We start from the raw sequence: 15,746 nt of genomic DNA, 5'->3' as shown, positions 1-15,746 counted from the left end.
GAGATCTACACGTGACTCCGGTTTTTATTCTCTTGGCCAATCTCGAGACACTTATTTCCCCGACGCAATCCGCTCAGTCCTTCGCTGTTCGTCATGGCGTCCTCACTTCGTTCGCCTGCGGGCAAGACTCTCTCGATTACACAGTCGGCCCTGAACAATGCCCGACCCTACACCCCTGGCGCGCCGCAATGCCGGTCTTTTTCGCAGGCGTCACAACGGTGGGCTTTCAAGACGCAAAACTTCAGCCCGCGCACCACGTCCCAGCCCTCGATGAAGGTCCGGTCAAAGGATCTTCTCGCAAATCAACTACCGAATGATATTGGATTGTTACCGGGAACTTTCGTCCGGCCACTGTGGAGGGATATGCCTTCAGTTTTCGACAAGCCGCGGGATCGACTCCAAATGGAGTGGACCTGGATTAAGGCATGGTTCCAGAACGTCATGAGGTGAGCCCTATATTTCTTTCCTACTTGTTCTACTTCCACCTCGCATGCCACAGCGGGTCTTGGTGGTAGGAGGGTGTGAAAGGACATCCCGAGTAGCAAGAAACACTCGGCCCTTCAAGACAACGGCAACTAACATCGACCAGCTTGATCATCTATACCAAGAAGGACAACAACTATCCCCTCCTTCTGACAGAGCGTCGAAAGATCGCAACATCCCTCTACGAAAAACTGTACACCACTTTCGCCAGGTAAGCAAAGCCACCTCCCTCCCTCCCATCCTCACAACAACAACTAACGACCAAAAAAAGCGGCGACATCCCCAAACTCAAGCAAATAACCTGCGACGGCCTCTCCACAAAACTCATCTCCCAAATCGAAGCTCGCCGCCCAACCGAGGTAGTAACCTGGAACCTAATCAAATGGCTCCGCCAACCCAGCACCCACTTCACCGGCGTTCGCGTCCTCTCAGACCGCGCCACCCAACTCCCCGAAGTCCCCAAGTCCGGCATCCGCCAGATCGTCCTGCGTGTCTCATCCCGCCAATCCATGACAAAGGTCAACACCGCGCCCTTCCAAAAGGCGGCCAAGGGCACTACCACCGCCGGCGGCTCAAAGGACGTTGCTGCCCAGCAGCCGGCAAAGGAGCAGGATGTCACCGAGTACGTCGTTATTCAGCAGCTTATTTGGAACGGAAAGGATGCTGGCTGGCGCGTTTGGGGTAATACCAAGCCAACGACTATGGAGCAGATCTGGCATGATCCTTCCTTTGCACCGGGTATGACGGCGCTGGAGAGACTTGACGCGATGAAGGATTTCATGAAATAAATCCGCGCATCTCCCCCGTCCCGTGGAGAGGAGAGAAACCGGATGCTGAATGCTGAATGCTGAATTGAATTGAATTGAGAATGGTCAAGTTGTCATACCTGTCTCTTTCTTCCATTCTTTTGTATTGTCATTGGTATTGCCATCTTGTCTCTCCTCTGCTGCGCCTGGGATATTCTGTTTTTAACGCCCACATCTTCGTTGCGTTGAAGCAAACCTGTGATATAGAGCCATTTGCTTTTTTTCAATGTACAATAGCATCCCTTCTGCTTATATCGAGCCTTTTTTTTCTACTCATGATCTCGAAGAGGAGCTTGGCCGCGCCTTCACGTATTCTGCCAACAATACAGATTACTAGTTACTAGTATAAGCGTTCGAGGTAGATAAGACTCGTGGGAATTCAAAAATCAAGCAAAATGCTAAAGCCAACATGATGTATATGTACAGGGAGACGTAGACACCAAATTAGTGTAGTACAAAGTCAGTCAAGTCAAGTCAAGTCAAGTTAAGTTAAGCAGGCAAAGGGCATGTTCGTTCTGAACAGACCAGGACAAATGGTGGGATGGGGTAGGGATCTGCGATCGTGAAAGCATATAGAGGAGCGTAGTACGTGAGTCCAAGTCCAAGTCTGAGTGTGCGTGGTAGTTCCTTCCAGTATTGGTGAACACGAGTGAAGTATCTAGTCGTCGTCGAAGATTTGGAAGGTGTTATTCAGTATCGTTTCAATGACGCGGACTTGCCAGCCTGCGTCGGCGATATTTCCACCCGAGTTGGCGCCCATGAGGGTTGGTCTAAGATAAGCGCTAATGTTAGTTTGCGTGTATCTATAGATCTAGTAACGTGAATGAAGAAAAATACGTACCCGAAGCAGATAGCCAGGTTGCCTGCGTTCATTCGGTTCTGGGTGTAGTGTTCTTGGACCTTGTTCAGGTGCTGGGGTGGGGATTCTCGTTAGATTCTTTGTTCCGGAGAAAGAGTATTTTGGTACTTGGGAATTACGGCTTACCAGGATGATTGCGCGAAGGGTAGCGTAGTGTGCATCGGGTAGGCTGTTGATAAGAGCATGGAGTGAGTCCCGGCGTTGGATATCGTCATCAATGCCTGCATATTTGTGTCAGTATCTGCGTGTGTTCGAGGCGGTGGAATGCTACTTACGCGCAGCATCGACAAATTGGGTATAAAACTGTGAGGTGAACAGAGGATCCGGGAGATCTCGGAAGAACTGCTTCGCGAGCCCAGCGACACTGTTGACATCGTGGTAGAAGTTCTCCGGGTTTGTGAAATCGACTTGAGACGAGTCTATGGTAGCGAGTTAGGTTGGAATGACTTTCTCAAAATATGGGTCGTGGGATAGTTACCATTGTCAAACACTGCCTTCATGTGACTAATATGGTTGGCGCTACCGGATAGTCGATAGATACCCTCCATATCCAGTCCAAACAGTTCGACAGCCTGGAAACATTGGTAGACGAGGAAAGGCACGGCGGTTCCATCCCGAGCGTACAGGTCCTCGAGGGATACTCCGAAGACCGGCTTCAGAGGAGGCAGATTTGTTTGGTAGCCACCCTTTTCCATTGGAGGGGGTCCGGCCATTGGCACCACCACTTGCGAGGGAGGTTGCTGAGGCGGGGGTCCTGAGGCTGGGTATGGAGGCTGGTTTGGTGGTGCCGATGCAGGTTCTGGTTGGGCCTGGTATGAAGGCGGCTGGAATCGATCGGTGCTGCTCTGAGGGGGTTGGGTCGCAGGAGAAGAGGTATTCGCAGTGGCGAATGACTGAGGTAGAACAGATTGACGCTTGTTCAGAGTGCTGGGCTGTGAGGATGTACTAGCTCCACCACCAAGTGTCTGGAAATTGTGTTAGAAAGCGAGTACGTATAGACTGTTGACCAAGAGCGAAACTTACAGGGTGGGGTTCATATTTGACTTCATCGCCAGCCACGGCACCTTCATTTCCCTCGTGGCTCAGAATGTATTCGTGAAGGTCCTTCTCGTTGTCAACCTGACGGACAACCTCCGCAAGACTCTTGGGTGCAATCGAGCTCGCGCCGTCCGTCTTCATCGGGCTAACGCACAATCCCTGTCCCAGCAGGAGCTTCTCATTGAAAGTAGCTGCCAATTGTCAGTAAAGAGGATTCTTTCAGATGACGTCGAGCCACCACTCACCGAACTTCTGCTGTTGCAACGTCAATCCCGAGTCGCACTCAGCGATGAGCTGTTGTAGATTAAGCACCGTCTGCGGGCGGTGCATGGTCAGCAATTCCCGACGCGCCGCCTGCGCCGCCTGAACCTTGGTCTTGTAGTCACCATCGGCAGTTTCAACCTTGCGCGTAAGCTCCTCCTCATGCTGCGCGCCAGACTTGTGACCCTTCAGTCCGAACTTGCCACCGGATTTTTCGCCAGTGCGGACACGGTCCAATTGCTCTGCTAAGGACTCATATTTGGCCTTGGCTTTCTCGGCCTGAGACTCGGCGTCGGTAACCTTCTTCTCCGCAGCGAGTCCAGTTTGTTTCCACTGTTTACGGCCACGCTCGATGTTGGCTGAGAGCTCGCGCAGATCGTCTGCCATCTGCTGCAGTGATACGGCGAATTGGAGTCCATGATCGGCCATGCGCTCATGCAGGCGGTGGATATCTTTGTAGCTGGAGCTGTACGTGCCCTGGCGGTTGTCATTGCGTTGCGCGGCTTCGTTCACGGCGCGGGACAGTTTGCGCAGCCCCTGAGCGTGCTCGTCTTCCAGAGAGCCTCGCTTTTTGAGAAAGCTGGAAAAGTCCTGAGCAGAGAGGAGGAGAGGTATATGTTAGCAAGTGCAAGTGCAAACTTTCCCTTTGACGTTGGGATAGGTGGCAGTGACGTACCTGGGCGGAGGCCACGCTTTGTTTCAGACGAGTGAGGAGGGTGGTGATGCCGATCTACAGGAGAGATGTCAATTAGCATGGATATTCCAGGAGTACAGTCGTTGGACCGTAGTATAGCCATTTGGCTACTCACCTCTGAGTTCACGACTTTGTCCAAGCGAGCTTTCAATTCATCGGATATGGCCGCTTGGGGTTGCGGTTGCGGTTGCGGTGGGTGTTGGTCGAGGGCCCCCGAGTGGCCGGACTCGCGACCGGCACTAGATGGGGGCGCATCGGAGAGCGCAGGGAGCGCTGTCGGCTCAGGAAGGACTGAGTCGGCCATGAAGGTAGATTGGGGTATGGTGGGAGGAGGTGGAAGAGGCAGAAGAAGGAAATGGCCGAGGGGGAGATCCGAAACGCCACACCGGGGTGCTACTAGCTATTATTATCGATGTCACTTGGCGGTGGGGAGTCGATCAGAGGCCCACCGAGAATGTTGCAGCCTGAAAAGATCAAGTCTTAAGATATGATGTGAACAAGGACCATGAGGATAGAGATATAGATATAGGGAGACATGTATTGAGTAAAATACAAAGTACACAATTATCTAGTAGGTAGTGTTAGGCAGCGTTGTCTCCTGATGTACCGAAAGAAGTAATGCCTAATGCTGTACTCGTATGTACCTGATGGAGAACTTGATGTGGCTCAGGGATGACGCAAGCAGAACAGCCACATCGAAGAATAGAACATCCCCATTGAAAATTAATATAGTACATACATACCTGGTAGACGCGGACACCCCCCCTATACTCGTAACTCCGGTTTGTGTTTGTACTACTCAGATCCCCGCCTCGAACATGGAACACTTCAGCCACATCCATTCTGGCCGAAGTCTATTGATACTTCTACTCGTAGTAGTATTACCAGTATTCTCTTACCATCCTATCATCTAGGCTTGGTTCCTTCTTAGCTATTCTTCTCAATACAATGGTTATAAATAAATAGTAGTCTACTAGTAACCACTGTGCAGAGAACTCAGAGCCTCAACTCCTTGCAGGCCCGGACCCACGTGAGGCAGTGGGATGGACTCAAGGCATAAAGAAGAAAGCTAATCTGGAACTGGGCAGTACTTGGTATACCTGGAGAGAGCTTGACAATCATTCCTGAATCCCCACCTGGCACCTTGTATCCTGCAAATTCCCCGAATGCGGTTTCTATCCAATCAATGCCAGCGGAGGTCGATCTGATAGCCTCATCATGACCCACTTACCATGGCCCGAGGTCAAGACTGCCAGGACTAATGTACTTAAGGTAGGTGACATTCTCCTCTTTTGACCCATTATACCCGTACACTTACATCTAGCAGTACCATATCAAACCTCCACCATGTCAGAGATCAATGTCACCGCGGTCATCTATCCGCAGCCAGACAAGTTCGACGAGGTGAGAAGATTCCTGGATACTGATGATAAACCTCCCCTCCCCATCTCGTGGCTCCCGGTCTAACCATGTCAGGTCGCTGCCTTAATCACCGAAGTCACCAAAAAGGTACAAGAGAATGAGCCTGACACTCTGCTTTACTACGCATTCCAAGTGCAAGGCAAGAAGGAGATCGCAATTGTCGAAAGGTCAGCTTCCTTCCCCTCATCTCTCGGCGTCTCGTGCCTCGGCATTTCCGAATCAGCAAGCCAGGGCTGGGACAAGGCCAGGACCAAGCTAACCGAAACCACAGATATAAGAACCAGGCGGCCGTGCAGGCCCACGTCAAGTCAGCCTATTTCCGCGAATTTGCCGCCAAGATGGCCAAGCTGACCGCAAAGCCCTCTGAGTTGCGGGCTGGCGGATTCCTGGGCGGTTCGCGGGGCGTATCGCGGCTGTAGAATGGGGATGAGAGCAACCTGTGGCAGATTTGAAGTGATAATCTTTCTGGGGAATCAGCGAGCCAGATATAAATAAATAGGAGAGTACGGAAATTCATTGGACCATTCCCGGACAAGTTGGCGCCCCTCGTGATTGCATTCTTATGCGATTGGTGCAGAGTGGGAGCAGCAGGGCAGGATCCGAGCATCGCAGCAACCTTAGAACATCACTTATGGACCACTCACGGGCCCACCACAAATCCCCTAGACTTCTTTCACAGCTGAATTCCTGGAGTTCGGAGTAGAGAATCCCAAATCAACATTAGACATTGGTTATTTTCTGGTGGGTCCTGGAAAATCAAGCTGTCCCTTGTCCTTTTTCCTCTTCCCTTTTCCCTTTTTTTCATCACTCCACATCAGCCTTTACCTTTCCAAAGCTCGGCCCCTCCTTTTCCTTCGCGATCTTCCCCTTCTCCACCTACGAACCTGAACCTCACCTTTCGTCCTCACCCCCCTCTTTTCTCCTTAAGACCTTCTATCCCTTACTTTGTCCCATTTTTCGATCGCAGGATAATCTATCTCGGTATCGATTGTTATTCAGACTGTGCTGCCTCGGGCCTCCTCTCCTTATCGCCGTCTTTCCCCCCCTTTTGTTTCGGTGTACATAACTTCGCACAACCATGGCGACGGGTCCGGCTACTCAATCGCTCAAGGTAGGCTTCAGCTTCCTCTACTGCCCTGGTTCGGGATTTGTTGGAGTATCAGCTAATCAGATGAATAGTGCGTGGTGACGGGTGACGGTGCAGTTGGCAAGGTCAGTACTGCGAATCCCCCCCCCAATTTCACCTTCGCAGCTGCAATGGAAATATTGACAAGCTCGATTCTTTAGACATGTCTTCTGATCTCCTACACAACAAATGCCTTCCCCGGCGAATACATCCCCACTGTGTATGCTTCAAATCCCTTCCACCTCTCCCCTCCCCTCAACTGTGCTCTCACTGCTGGTCAATGAATCCAAACTAATGGACTATCCCACAGCTTCGACAACTACACCGCCAGCGTCATGGTCGATGGCCGACCGATTAGCTTGGGACTGTGGGATACCGCTGGACAAGAAGATTACGACCGTCTCCGACCTCTCTCCTACCCGCAAACCGACGTGTTCTTGATCTGCTTCTCGATCGTCAGCCCACCTTCTTTTGATAACGTCAGAGCCAAGGTACGTCTTCCACAACTTAACCACGATTTAATCCCCATCCTATCTCTGTTCCATCATGAATGCAGAGCCGCAAGTTGCAAACTTGCGTTCTTGCTTAGTCTCTCTTTGAACCTTCGAGGTAAACAATGACTAACCTCTTCTTCCAGTGGTTCCCCGAGATCGAACACCACGCCCCCAACGTCCCCATCATCCTGGTCGGCACAAAGCTCGATCTGCGCGACGACCGCGCAACCACCGAAGCCCTCCGATCCCGCAAGATGGAGCCCGTCTCATACGAGCAGGCCCTGGGCGTGGCCAAGGAAATCCGAGCACACAAGTACCTGGAATGTTCCGCCCTGACACAGCGGAATCTGAAGAGTGTTTTCGATGAAGCCATTCGGTAAGCCCACCGTCGACTGCATCAGATGCAAGAATGATCTTGAGCCATCGCTAACGGTATCCTAGCGCCGTCCTGAACCCCCGCCCCGCAGCCAAGTCCGGGCGGAAGAACAAATGCAAGATCCTGTAGGATATTGTCTTCCATGCACTCTTCTTTACGTCTGCTATAACGATTAATATATAGTTAATACGGCGTCCCGGACCTGTACGAGGGGGTGGACATTGGGGTTCTTTCTTTGCCCACATACTCTCTCGTTTTCTATCTGTCTCTCTCGATGAACTCTACCTCCAGCACCAGCACCATACCATCCTCACGACCCACACGAAGGAAGAAATATTCTCATTTCGAATATATTCTCTTCCATCCATCTCATCCACCTCCAGTTCCAACTGTCCCGTCTGAAGTGAACTCTGGGCAAATGCATCATTTTGCTCATTCCAAGCATCTACCACATGTCCCGCTGCGATATCCTCCGTGTTTTGATTTGACCTCCAAAGTTGTCAGCTTATCTGTCTGAATGATTGTCCCATCTTATTTTCTTTGCAATCTGGAGTTTTCTTTTTCTTTGCTTCATCTTTCTTCCGACCTTTTCTCTCCATTTCTCCATTTCTCCATCTCTATCTTTCTCCATGATTCTAGAGCCATCGTACTGATAGATTTTTTTCAAAAAAACTTGCGCAAGTATCCATTTGGGGCTACGGTCGAATCGGAGAATATCGAGCCATTGGCATGAACTTGAACTACGTCTCTCACTCACTACGAGTATAGAGTATACTAAGTATTTCGGAGATCACAACCATCGTACCAGTAGGGCTTTTATAATTTCCAACAACCAGTTAGTTACATACTGTATGTACTATATGTTACTACAGTAGTACTTGTACTTGAGTAGTGATCGGCGCGCGGGCCCTCCAAACAAAACAGACTGTACATGCAGGCCATTAAGCAGCGTTCTATGTGGGTCATCAAAGCAAAACAACAAGACAATGCCAGCGCAGCCAAAAAGAAGAATAAAAAAAGCAAATCCAATCGTAAATGACGACCAGATATCAAAAGCAAATTTTTTCAAGATAGATATGTGCATAATATGAATTTACCACATCTGCTGCGGTCTGCGACTGGGGTGCACACCGGCATACTTATCCTCATCACCGTTGGCAGCGGGAGCCGCAGCTTCGGCATTGGCACCGGTGCGGCCGACAGGCTTATCGTGCTTCTTCTTGTCTGTTTTGATCTTCTTGGCGTCGCGTTGGCGCTCGTCGTTGAGTTTCTCGTTCTTAGCTTGGATTTTGGCTTTGCGGCTGTCTGTGTTGCCACCGCCGCCGGCACTGGAGTTGTTAAACATGTTAGCATGTATTATAATTGGGCAATGGCCCGTATAAGGCATCGTAATTTGGTTTGGATCGGACTCACGTTAGCTCGACGTTCATGCGGCGAGGTGGGTACTTTCCATCATCGAACATAGAGTGATGGTACAGCTTCAGGCAGGTCTTCATGCGGTCGTAGTGGTCGAACTCGATGAAGGCGAAGCCGCGGCACTTGCTTGGGGCTTCTTTCTTGGTTGCGACACGGATCAGGGCTGGCGGGTTCTTCTCGAAGTGCTTGGTGAGGGATTCGTGGCTGGCGGAGTAGGGTAGGTTGCCTGTTGAATTGATTAGTTTGATAGTCCCATTCGGCTTATAATTGTAGTTGTTGGGCATGTGTTACTTACCGACGAAGCAGATGAAGCGAGAATTCTTGCCCTGGGCAGCCTCCTCTTGCTCTTGGTCTTGCTCTTGTTCCTCGGGGGCAGCAGTTTCGTCGGTTTTTTGCTTCTTGTTCTTCTTGTCCTTCTTCTCTTTCTTTTCCTTCTTCTCCTTCTTCTCGGTGGTCTCCTCGTCGACGTCCATCTTGTCGGCGGGTGACTCGGTTTCGGCCTCGTCCTCGGCCTTGCGCTTTTCCTTCTTTTCCTTCTTGTCGGACTTGTCCTTCTTGTCGGACTTGTCCTTCTTGTCAGACTTGTCCTTCTTCTTCTCCTTCTTGTCCTTCTTGTCCTTCTTCTCCTTCACCTCGGGGGTAGTCTCAATAGGCGCAACCTCAGCAACCTCTTCCTTCTTCTCCTTCTTCTCTTTCTTTTCCTTCTTTTCCTTCTTCTCCTTCTTCATCTTCTTGCCCTCAGGCACAACGGCATCAGCCGGGTTCTCGAGCTTGCGCTTATCGCCCATTGTAAATGTGTGTGAGTGTGGGTGATTGATTGGGGTTATGGAAGTTGTAGCTTTTGTCGCAAGGCCCAAAGTTCGCTCCGAAAAATTTGGGCGGAGACCAGCGAGAAATTTAGATTTTGCCAGTTTCCACTAAAGGGCGGTGAATCACTATCGCTCATTCCCGATTTAACCTTACCGAATGGGGAAATCATTCAATTCTAATTTATTGTCATCTCAATATATTTCAACATCCTGAACTATAGTCGATGATGCTCAGTTGGAGCACATGAATTTATTTACTTAATATAATTAAGCATTTCAGTAGTTGAGATCTAGAGTTGTTGAAAGACTCGGGCTATAAACGGCTTAGCCCGTCTAGTTGTCAGGCATCCTTAGGCACCCCTGCATATGATTTAGACGTCTCCGGGGGACTTGGAATATAAAGTACAGTGGGGGGAGAGGGGGGAGTTTTCTGCTCTTTTCGCCAGGCAATCCGAGCCTGAGCTCCCCAGAGCCATGGACTGCACCACGAAAGGCAACGGCGATCTATACGGCGTTGGCGTCCGAACCGGTCTTTATCTACAATGGGCTGCTGGGTTTCTTCTCCGCAACTGGAATGGATCCTGGAAGACAATATCGGCGGTGCGCGTTACAAATAATGCAATTTGCTATGCGATTATCGTCACCATGATCATCGGACAGGCCGAGGGCTCTGCATTATCCCTGGACTTCCTTCTGGTCTATTATCTCACCATTGCATTATTCTACTCCGAGTCATACAATCTCTTGAAAAAGCGCGACGCAGCTGGTAACGAGCAGGGGTATTTACTACGTCCCGATTTCCCGCTTGTGGCGCAAAATTTCCTATGCGCCCTAATCAGTGTTTTTGGCGTTTGGTTTTGGATTCAGGGTGTTTATCACGTCGAGCTACCCACATGTCCAGCAAAGGCAGCTTGCCTAGGTCTCTTCCCGTTGATGAGTACCCCGTGGCGTCGATTTGCGGCTGCAATGAGCGCCATCACGGGTATATTGTTTGTCGCTTTCTTTGCTGTTCACCTAATGGATCTATTGCCAGGTCTCAATAAAGGCCCAGTGAGACGGGTGAACCAGATTGGGATACGTTTAGCCCGGATTTTCCAGTTCGCCTCAGCCCGGAGGATCGACTACGATCCTTCACACTCACAGTATACGTACCGAATCAAAACATCGTCTACGCAAAGCATTCTACGACCTAAGCTCAGAAAAGCACCGACAAGTTTTAGTGGTTTCATTAAGTTCACCCATTGGGCTATCATCAACCTTCTGGGCCCACTTATTGCCATTGTCTCTGTGGAGAGGATGCTACAGGCAAATCATCTCACTACAGAGAGTATCGCAACTTCAAGTGGTCAAATGATTGCCCTCTTCACCGGAATCGCAAGTATTTTTGTTGCTATTGCAGACATTGTGAGGGGATCCTGGGCTCAACAAAGGAAGGATCTAGCAGAGGAGTTCCTTGAACTCCAGGCCCATGAGCGATCCCGACCACTCGACGCAAAGGAAACCAGAACTCTATTACGCCAGCTTTTAGTGAGTGAAGGACAGCGAGACCCGGCATTCCTAGAAGAAATTATCCAGACTTCGGCTTCAGATATAATGAGCACTCCGAAGCCACTGGTGGAAAATGATGAACTGGAATCATCTCCCGATTCAGCAAGCAAGCTTTCAAATGCTATCCGGGTGGGAAATGAGGATACATTTAGGAGATTGCTTGAGGCAATCGGACCTAGCTGTCATGATAAGTTGGGAAACCCCCCCTCTATGGTGGGCTGTAGCCTGCCAGCAACCGCAATTCGTGACCACTCTCCTGAAACGACATGATATCGAAGTCAACTGTCGAGATCCTGCAAGCCGACAGACTCCGTTGGGATATGTGGCGCAGAAAGGGGATCTATCGATGCTCAAGCTACTTCTTTCACACAAGGACATTGAAGTAGATGCCCGAAACAAATATCGACAAACCCCCTTTCTAGAAGCAGCGGCAAACGGGCATGTTGAGATCATGGAAGATCTTTCTAAACATGGTGCAGACCCAAACTGTCGAGATCAAAATGGCTACACTCCACTGACCTGGGCTGTCCTTTCAGGACACGATCCAGTAATCAAAATATTGCTAGCAATGAGCGAAGTGAACCCGAATCTCGTCGACGAAAATGGCCAACAACCTTTATGCTGGGCATCCAAAAAGGGAAACAAGACCGCCGTGCGTCTTCTCCTTGAGCACAGGGGCAAGGCCGAAATAGAGCACAAAGATCGACACGGCAGAACGTCTCTCTGCTGGGCATCTATGGCCGGCCAGATGGACGTAGTCAAGATTTTGGCAGAAGAAGGAGCAAACTCTTTCCCTCGCGACATTTCGGAGCGTACTCCATTGATATGGGCAGCTATGCGGGGTCACTTAAATGTTGTGAAATATCTATGCGCACAAGCATCGCAAAGAGACCCGTTACAAATTGATGCTAGGGATATAGATTCCCGTACGCCGCTTTCATGGGCTGTTCGGAATAACCACGAGCAGATTGTGAAAGTTTTGCTGGGTCATGGCTCGGATATAAAGAGTAGGGATAGTGAGGGTCAAATTCCGCTCTTTATTGCGGCTCAAAATTGCAATGTGAAGATTTGCAAGCTTTTGGTCGGGAGAAATAGGGTTTATGTGGAGGATGATTATGGAGGATGATTATGGAGGACGATAATTATGACTCCGAGAGGATTTTTGCAATTGAGCGATCAGGATTCCTAGAAATGGAATATGGCAAATATGACCAAAGAGCCCCAGGATAATACTACCAGAGGAACAAATTCTTGATGTTGGAAAAACTATCATTTCCTGCTTGGTCAGATACAAGAACATCTATTCCAGAGGCCAATATGTCGCCCAGCTAGTAATAAGTTCAAGGATGTTCTGGCTATCTCTAATTGGGTCCTCAAGCTTCTCAACGAACATTTCCAGCGACGGTTGCGTACGTAAACAGCTATCAAGTTACACCTTTCCCAGCTGCTTCAACATCCACATTTCTCCATCAAAAATACCACCTTCAAACCCTTCAGTTCCATCATCCATCATCCTAAAGAAGTAGACATTCGACATCTCATTCCCGTCGATACTGAAGAACAGCCATATAATTGCAGAGTTCTCACCCACGGCCTCGACTTTGTGTCCAGTCACTTTCGGCGAAAAACCGTCCAACTTATCAAGAGGCCCGGAAATAAGGGACACGTAAAGTGATGGGTCGGATATTTGAGTAATGGCACCATTTGCAAAGAAAGAGATGGTAGGAAGGTAGTAAGTGGCCATTTTTGTAGCGCGCTCGATGGAGCTTTTGAAGATAGGCGAGGTGAAATCGGCAACATAAGAGACTATGTGAGCCTCAGCCGCGGCAGTAACAGCGGCGGTATATTGTTTGACGGCCATGGTTTTCTTGAGGAGTTTGTGGGAATTTCTCGGACTGGAATGTGTAGAAAGTTGTAGAATGGAAGGTTGGTTGGAATGATTGATGTTTTGGGGCCGGGTACCGAGCTTTTTATAAGAAATGGTCTCAATTGATTTCTAGTATATGAATTGGATCCTATTCCGCCGTGCCTCCGCCGTTCCTCTTCTACCAGTACAGGTGTCGGAAATATTCGGCCGAAGATGCCAGTAAGTAGACTGACTGCACAGAAATCTACGCTGACCCTGTTTCCCGGTATTTACTACAAAGACTATAATAGACAAGATATGCCTAGTAAACATTTTTGATTTATCTGCTCGTATACGAGATGACGACATGGCATATCTAGTTTGTCTAGAGTAGCACTATCAGTGCGGCTTTAAGCTTTCGCGGGGGATAGATCACAGTGTCCAGTTGCCCGCCAAGTCGGTATTCACCAAACTGTCGAAGAAAATCATATCGTCTGGCGAAAATGACCATTCGCTGGCGTCAAGGGTCTCTTGGTTATCGGATGACTCGGGAAGTACCAAGTGGCCACCAGAGGGCTGCAAAATAGTATCAGGTCCCCGGACGACACGGTTAGCAGAATTCCCCCCGGCTGCAACTCCTTGCTCGAATCCCTTTACTCTCGACCAAGGCTCCAAATCCGGCGTGCAATTTTCTTTCGCCATGGAAGAAAATATGGTTCTTTGTTTAGATCGAGTATAGAAATTGTTGTGGCCTGTGTTTGCCCCGAGGATCCGCTCACCCGCCAATGGTTCTACGGCGCCGTTGAGTGCAACCTTGATAATTCCGAAGAACGGGATCTCTAGACGCAGGCTACCAGACGATCTTTCCCCACGAAGAAACCCTTGAAGTGTGCGAATAACTAAAATGCTCTGATCGCCAACGGACACTCGAGAGCCATGTCGCTTAAGCCTTTCGAAGTTTCGAACAACCATCTCCATAAGTTCAAAATCTTCGTCTCGTTCTTGTAATGCATCTTGAATCTTATTTCCATGAGAGACAAAGAGCCCCAATAATAGAGTGGTTGCTGCCGTGAAGGCTTCGAAATCAAGGAGGTTGGAGAAATAGAAAGTGCCATTGGTCTCGCGAATGGACACCCATCTCTTGATTAGGCTCCGACAGGCATCCAGACAAGAGATACGCGAATATTCGTATCGTCGGGTATTTGCTGCACGTAGCATAAAGGGAAGATGTAGCAGTGTCGCTAATTCGAAGTGCCATATTTGACACATTACTCGCTCGAATTGAACAGACGCTTCCAGGGTGCGGCTTTGAGGAATGTTGGTAGGAATTTCCCACCAGGTTGACGGCATTTGTTCTGCGAGGGCCTCAAGTTTTTCGCCAATTATTTGAGTGGTGGAGAAGGAATGAGTGTAATCCTCTTGGTTGCGAGCAAGAATGAGACCTGCTATATCGTAAAGATGCTTGTGATAAAGATCTTCTGGGGAGAGCCAAGCGGCGATGTTGTCGAAAGGGAGCACTCCTGAGCCCGTACCCGAGGGTACACCGAGAAGCGTAGAGAGATAACGCTCCTATAAGGTGTAAGCATTGTTCTATGCAAATCCATGGAAGTAACGTACCCCTCTTGAAACTTGATACAATAGATAATGTCGTTTGGTCTCCTTCAAATCGGGCGATTCTTTGGATGTCCTTACGGCCACTCTGTGTAGACCCAAAAGCTCAGAGATTGCAAGAGCTTTGCGAAATGAAAGCCATGACTTTCGAAGATTACCGGCATTGACCTCATATACTCCCTGGAGTGCAAGGCATTCAACCCCCCTCGATACTTCCAGTAATGTCGTCATCAGAGGTGACGTTTCGGATGAGAAAGTCAACAATCCTACTCATGATTTCTCGCGGGGGTGATTTCATTTGCAATTTGCTCATGTCAATCTCAGGTTCAAGCTGCTGGATGCAGATCGCAACGCATAGAAGTAGCTTCGCTATTGTAATCGGATCCCCCTTCGCGACAGCGTTGACATTGAACAATCCTTGAAAGTCATTTTCAATCGAATTCGGGAGATGGACCATCATATGTTGCTGGATTAGCCACCACCCGTGGCTTGAAGAGAGTAGAAAGTCCACATCCGCTTGACAGGGTAGCATGTTTGTCAGTTGTTTACGCAGAAGATCAAGTTTCCCTGCTTGAGGTTCAATTCCGGTCTGTGGCTCTGGGGCATTTGGAAAGGGCGCAAGGACATGCAGTGACTCGCTTTCTGTTACCGGAATTGACGTAGGAGTCATACCACTGACTTGGGCCCAAGGTGCCCTTTCTATCAGTGCCTCCAGTAATGACTCCACCCTTGCCATCCGGTGAGCCATCGCTGAATCCTCCCCGTGATGTGTTTGATCATCACGCTCATGCTCCTGACTGAGACAAGCAGTGCTTCTTTCGAGACAACCCGAGCAGATAGAGGGATCCGGAGATGGGATGCACTTGATCTTTCTCCGCTTGCCTGCTCATTGTCACTCTCAGCATTTGCTGATTGCAGGGCGCGGTGCTTACATTCACAGCAACTTTTTGTTCCTTT

At 49.4% G+C, this 15,746-nt stretch overlaps 8 protein-coding genes across 8 annotated transcripts; 4 read left to right on the top strand and 4 right to left on the bottom strand.

The window, feature by feature from the left end:
- Positions 1-93: 93 nt before the first annotated feature.
- On the top strand, positions 94-1,271 carry N7481_012617 (uncharacterized protein; the record flags this gene model as incomplete). Its single annotated transcript, XM_057271836.1, has 3 exons — positions 94-446; positions 590-694; positions 755-1,271. 3 exons carry the CDS (start codon positions 94-96, stop codon positions 1,269-1,271), a joined length of 975 nt encoding a protein of 324 aa, XP_057116024.1.
- A 676-nt stretch (positions 1,272-1,947) lies between these two features.
- rgd1 (putative Rho GTPase activator (Rgd1)) lies at positions 1,948-4,445 on the bottom strand (the record flags this gene model as incomplete). The annotated part of the gene is made up of 9 exons (XM_057271835.1): positions 1,948-2,059; positions 2,131-2,201; positions 2,275-2,369; positions 2,424-2,567; positions 2,627-3,113; positions 3,172-3,377; positions 3,432-4,038; positions 4,124-4,177; positions 4,257-4,445. 9 exons carry the CDS (start codon positions 4,443-4,445, stop codon positions 1,948-1,950), a joined length of 1,965 nt encoding a protein of 654 aa, XP_057116023.1.
- A 1,043-nt stretch (positions 4,446-5,488) lies between these two features.
- N7481_012615 (putative quinol monooxygenase) lies at positions 5,489-5,982 on the top strand (the record flags this gene model as incomplete). Its single annotated transcript, XM_057271834.1, has 3 exons — positions 5,489-5,545; positions 5,618-5,730; positions 5,835-5,982. 3 exons carry the CDS (start codon positions 5,489-5,491, stop codon positions 5,980-5,982), a joined length of 318 nt encoding a protein of 105 aa, XP_057116022.1.
- Positions 5,983-6,641: 659 nt separating this feature from the next.
- On the top strand, positions 6,642-7,688 carry racA (putative Rho GTPase Rac; the record flags this gene model as incomplete). Its single annotated transcript, XM_057271833.1, has 6 exons — positions 6,642-6,674; positions 6,743-6,775; positions 6,851-6,909; positions 7,000-7,180; positions 7,327-7,559; positions 7,625-7,688. 6 exons carry the CDS (start codon positions 6,642-6,644, stop codon positions 7,686-7,688), a joined length of 603 nt encoding a protein of 200 aa, XP_057116021.1.
- A 964-nt stretch (positions 7,689-8,652) lies between these two features.
- Positions 8,653-9,763, bottom strand: N7481_012613 (uncharacterized protein; the record flags this gene model as incomplete). The annotated part of the gene is made up of 3 exons (XM_057271832.1): positions 8,653-8,887; positions 8,973-9,201; positions 9,271-9,763. The coding sequence occupies 3 exons, from the start codon at positions 9,761-9,763 to the stop codon at positions 8,653-8,655; spliced, it is 957 nt and encodes a 318-aa protein (XP_057116020.1).
- A 495-nt stretch (positions 9,764-10,258) lies between these two features.
- On the top strand, positions 10,259-12,458 carry N7481_012612 (ankyrin repeat domain-containing protein; the record flags this gene model as incomplete). The annotated part of the gene is made up of 2 exons (XM_057271831.1): positions 10,259-11,461; positions 11,565-12,458. 2 exons carry the CDS (start codon positions 10,259-10,261, stop codon positions 12,456-12,458), a joined length of 2,097 nt encoding a protein of 698 aa, XP_057116019.1.
- A 303-nt stretch (positions 12,459-12,761) lies between these two features.
- N7481_012611 (uncharacterized protein) lies at positions 12,762-13,193 on the bottom strand (the record flags this gene model as incomplete). The annotated part of the gene is made up of 1 exon (XM_057271830.1): positions 12,762-13,193. The coding sequence occupies one exon, from the start codon at positions 13,191-13,193 to the stop codon at positions 12,762-12,764; it is 432 nt and encodes a 143-aa protein (XP_057116018.1).
- A 417-nt stretch (positions 13,194-13,610) lies between these two features.
- On the bottom strand, positions 13,611-15,321 carry N7481_012610 (fungal specific transcription factor domain-containing protein; the record flags this gene model as incomplete). The annotated part of the gene is made up of 3 exons (XM_057271829.1): positions 13,611-14,747; positions 14,796-14,911; positions 14,991-15,321. 3 exons carry the CDS (start codon positions 15,319-15,321, stop codon positions 13,611-13,613), a joined length of 1,584 nt encoding a protein of 527 aa, XP_057116017.1.
- Positions 15,322-15,746: the final 425 nt, after the last annotated feature.

This window comes from Penicillium waksmanii (genome assembly GCF_028829765.1).
Source record: "Penicillium waksmanii strain IBT 27052 chromosome Unknown utg000010l:1.0-3698451.0:1.0-3701458.0, whole genome shotgun sequence".
NCBI classification, from domain to species: Eukaryota; Fungi; Ascomycota; class Eurotiomycetes; order Eurotiales; family Aspergillaceae; genus Penicillium; species Penicillium waksmanii.
Note: the sequence above shows the minus strand (reverse complement) of the source record. Positions and strands in the feature narration are given on the sequence as shown.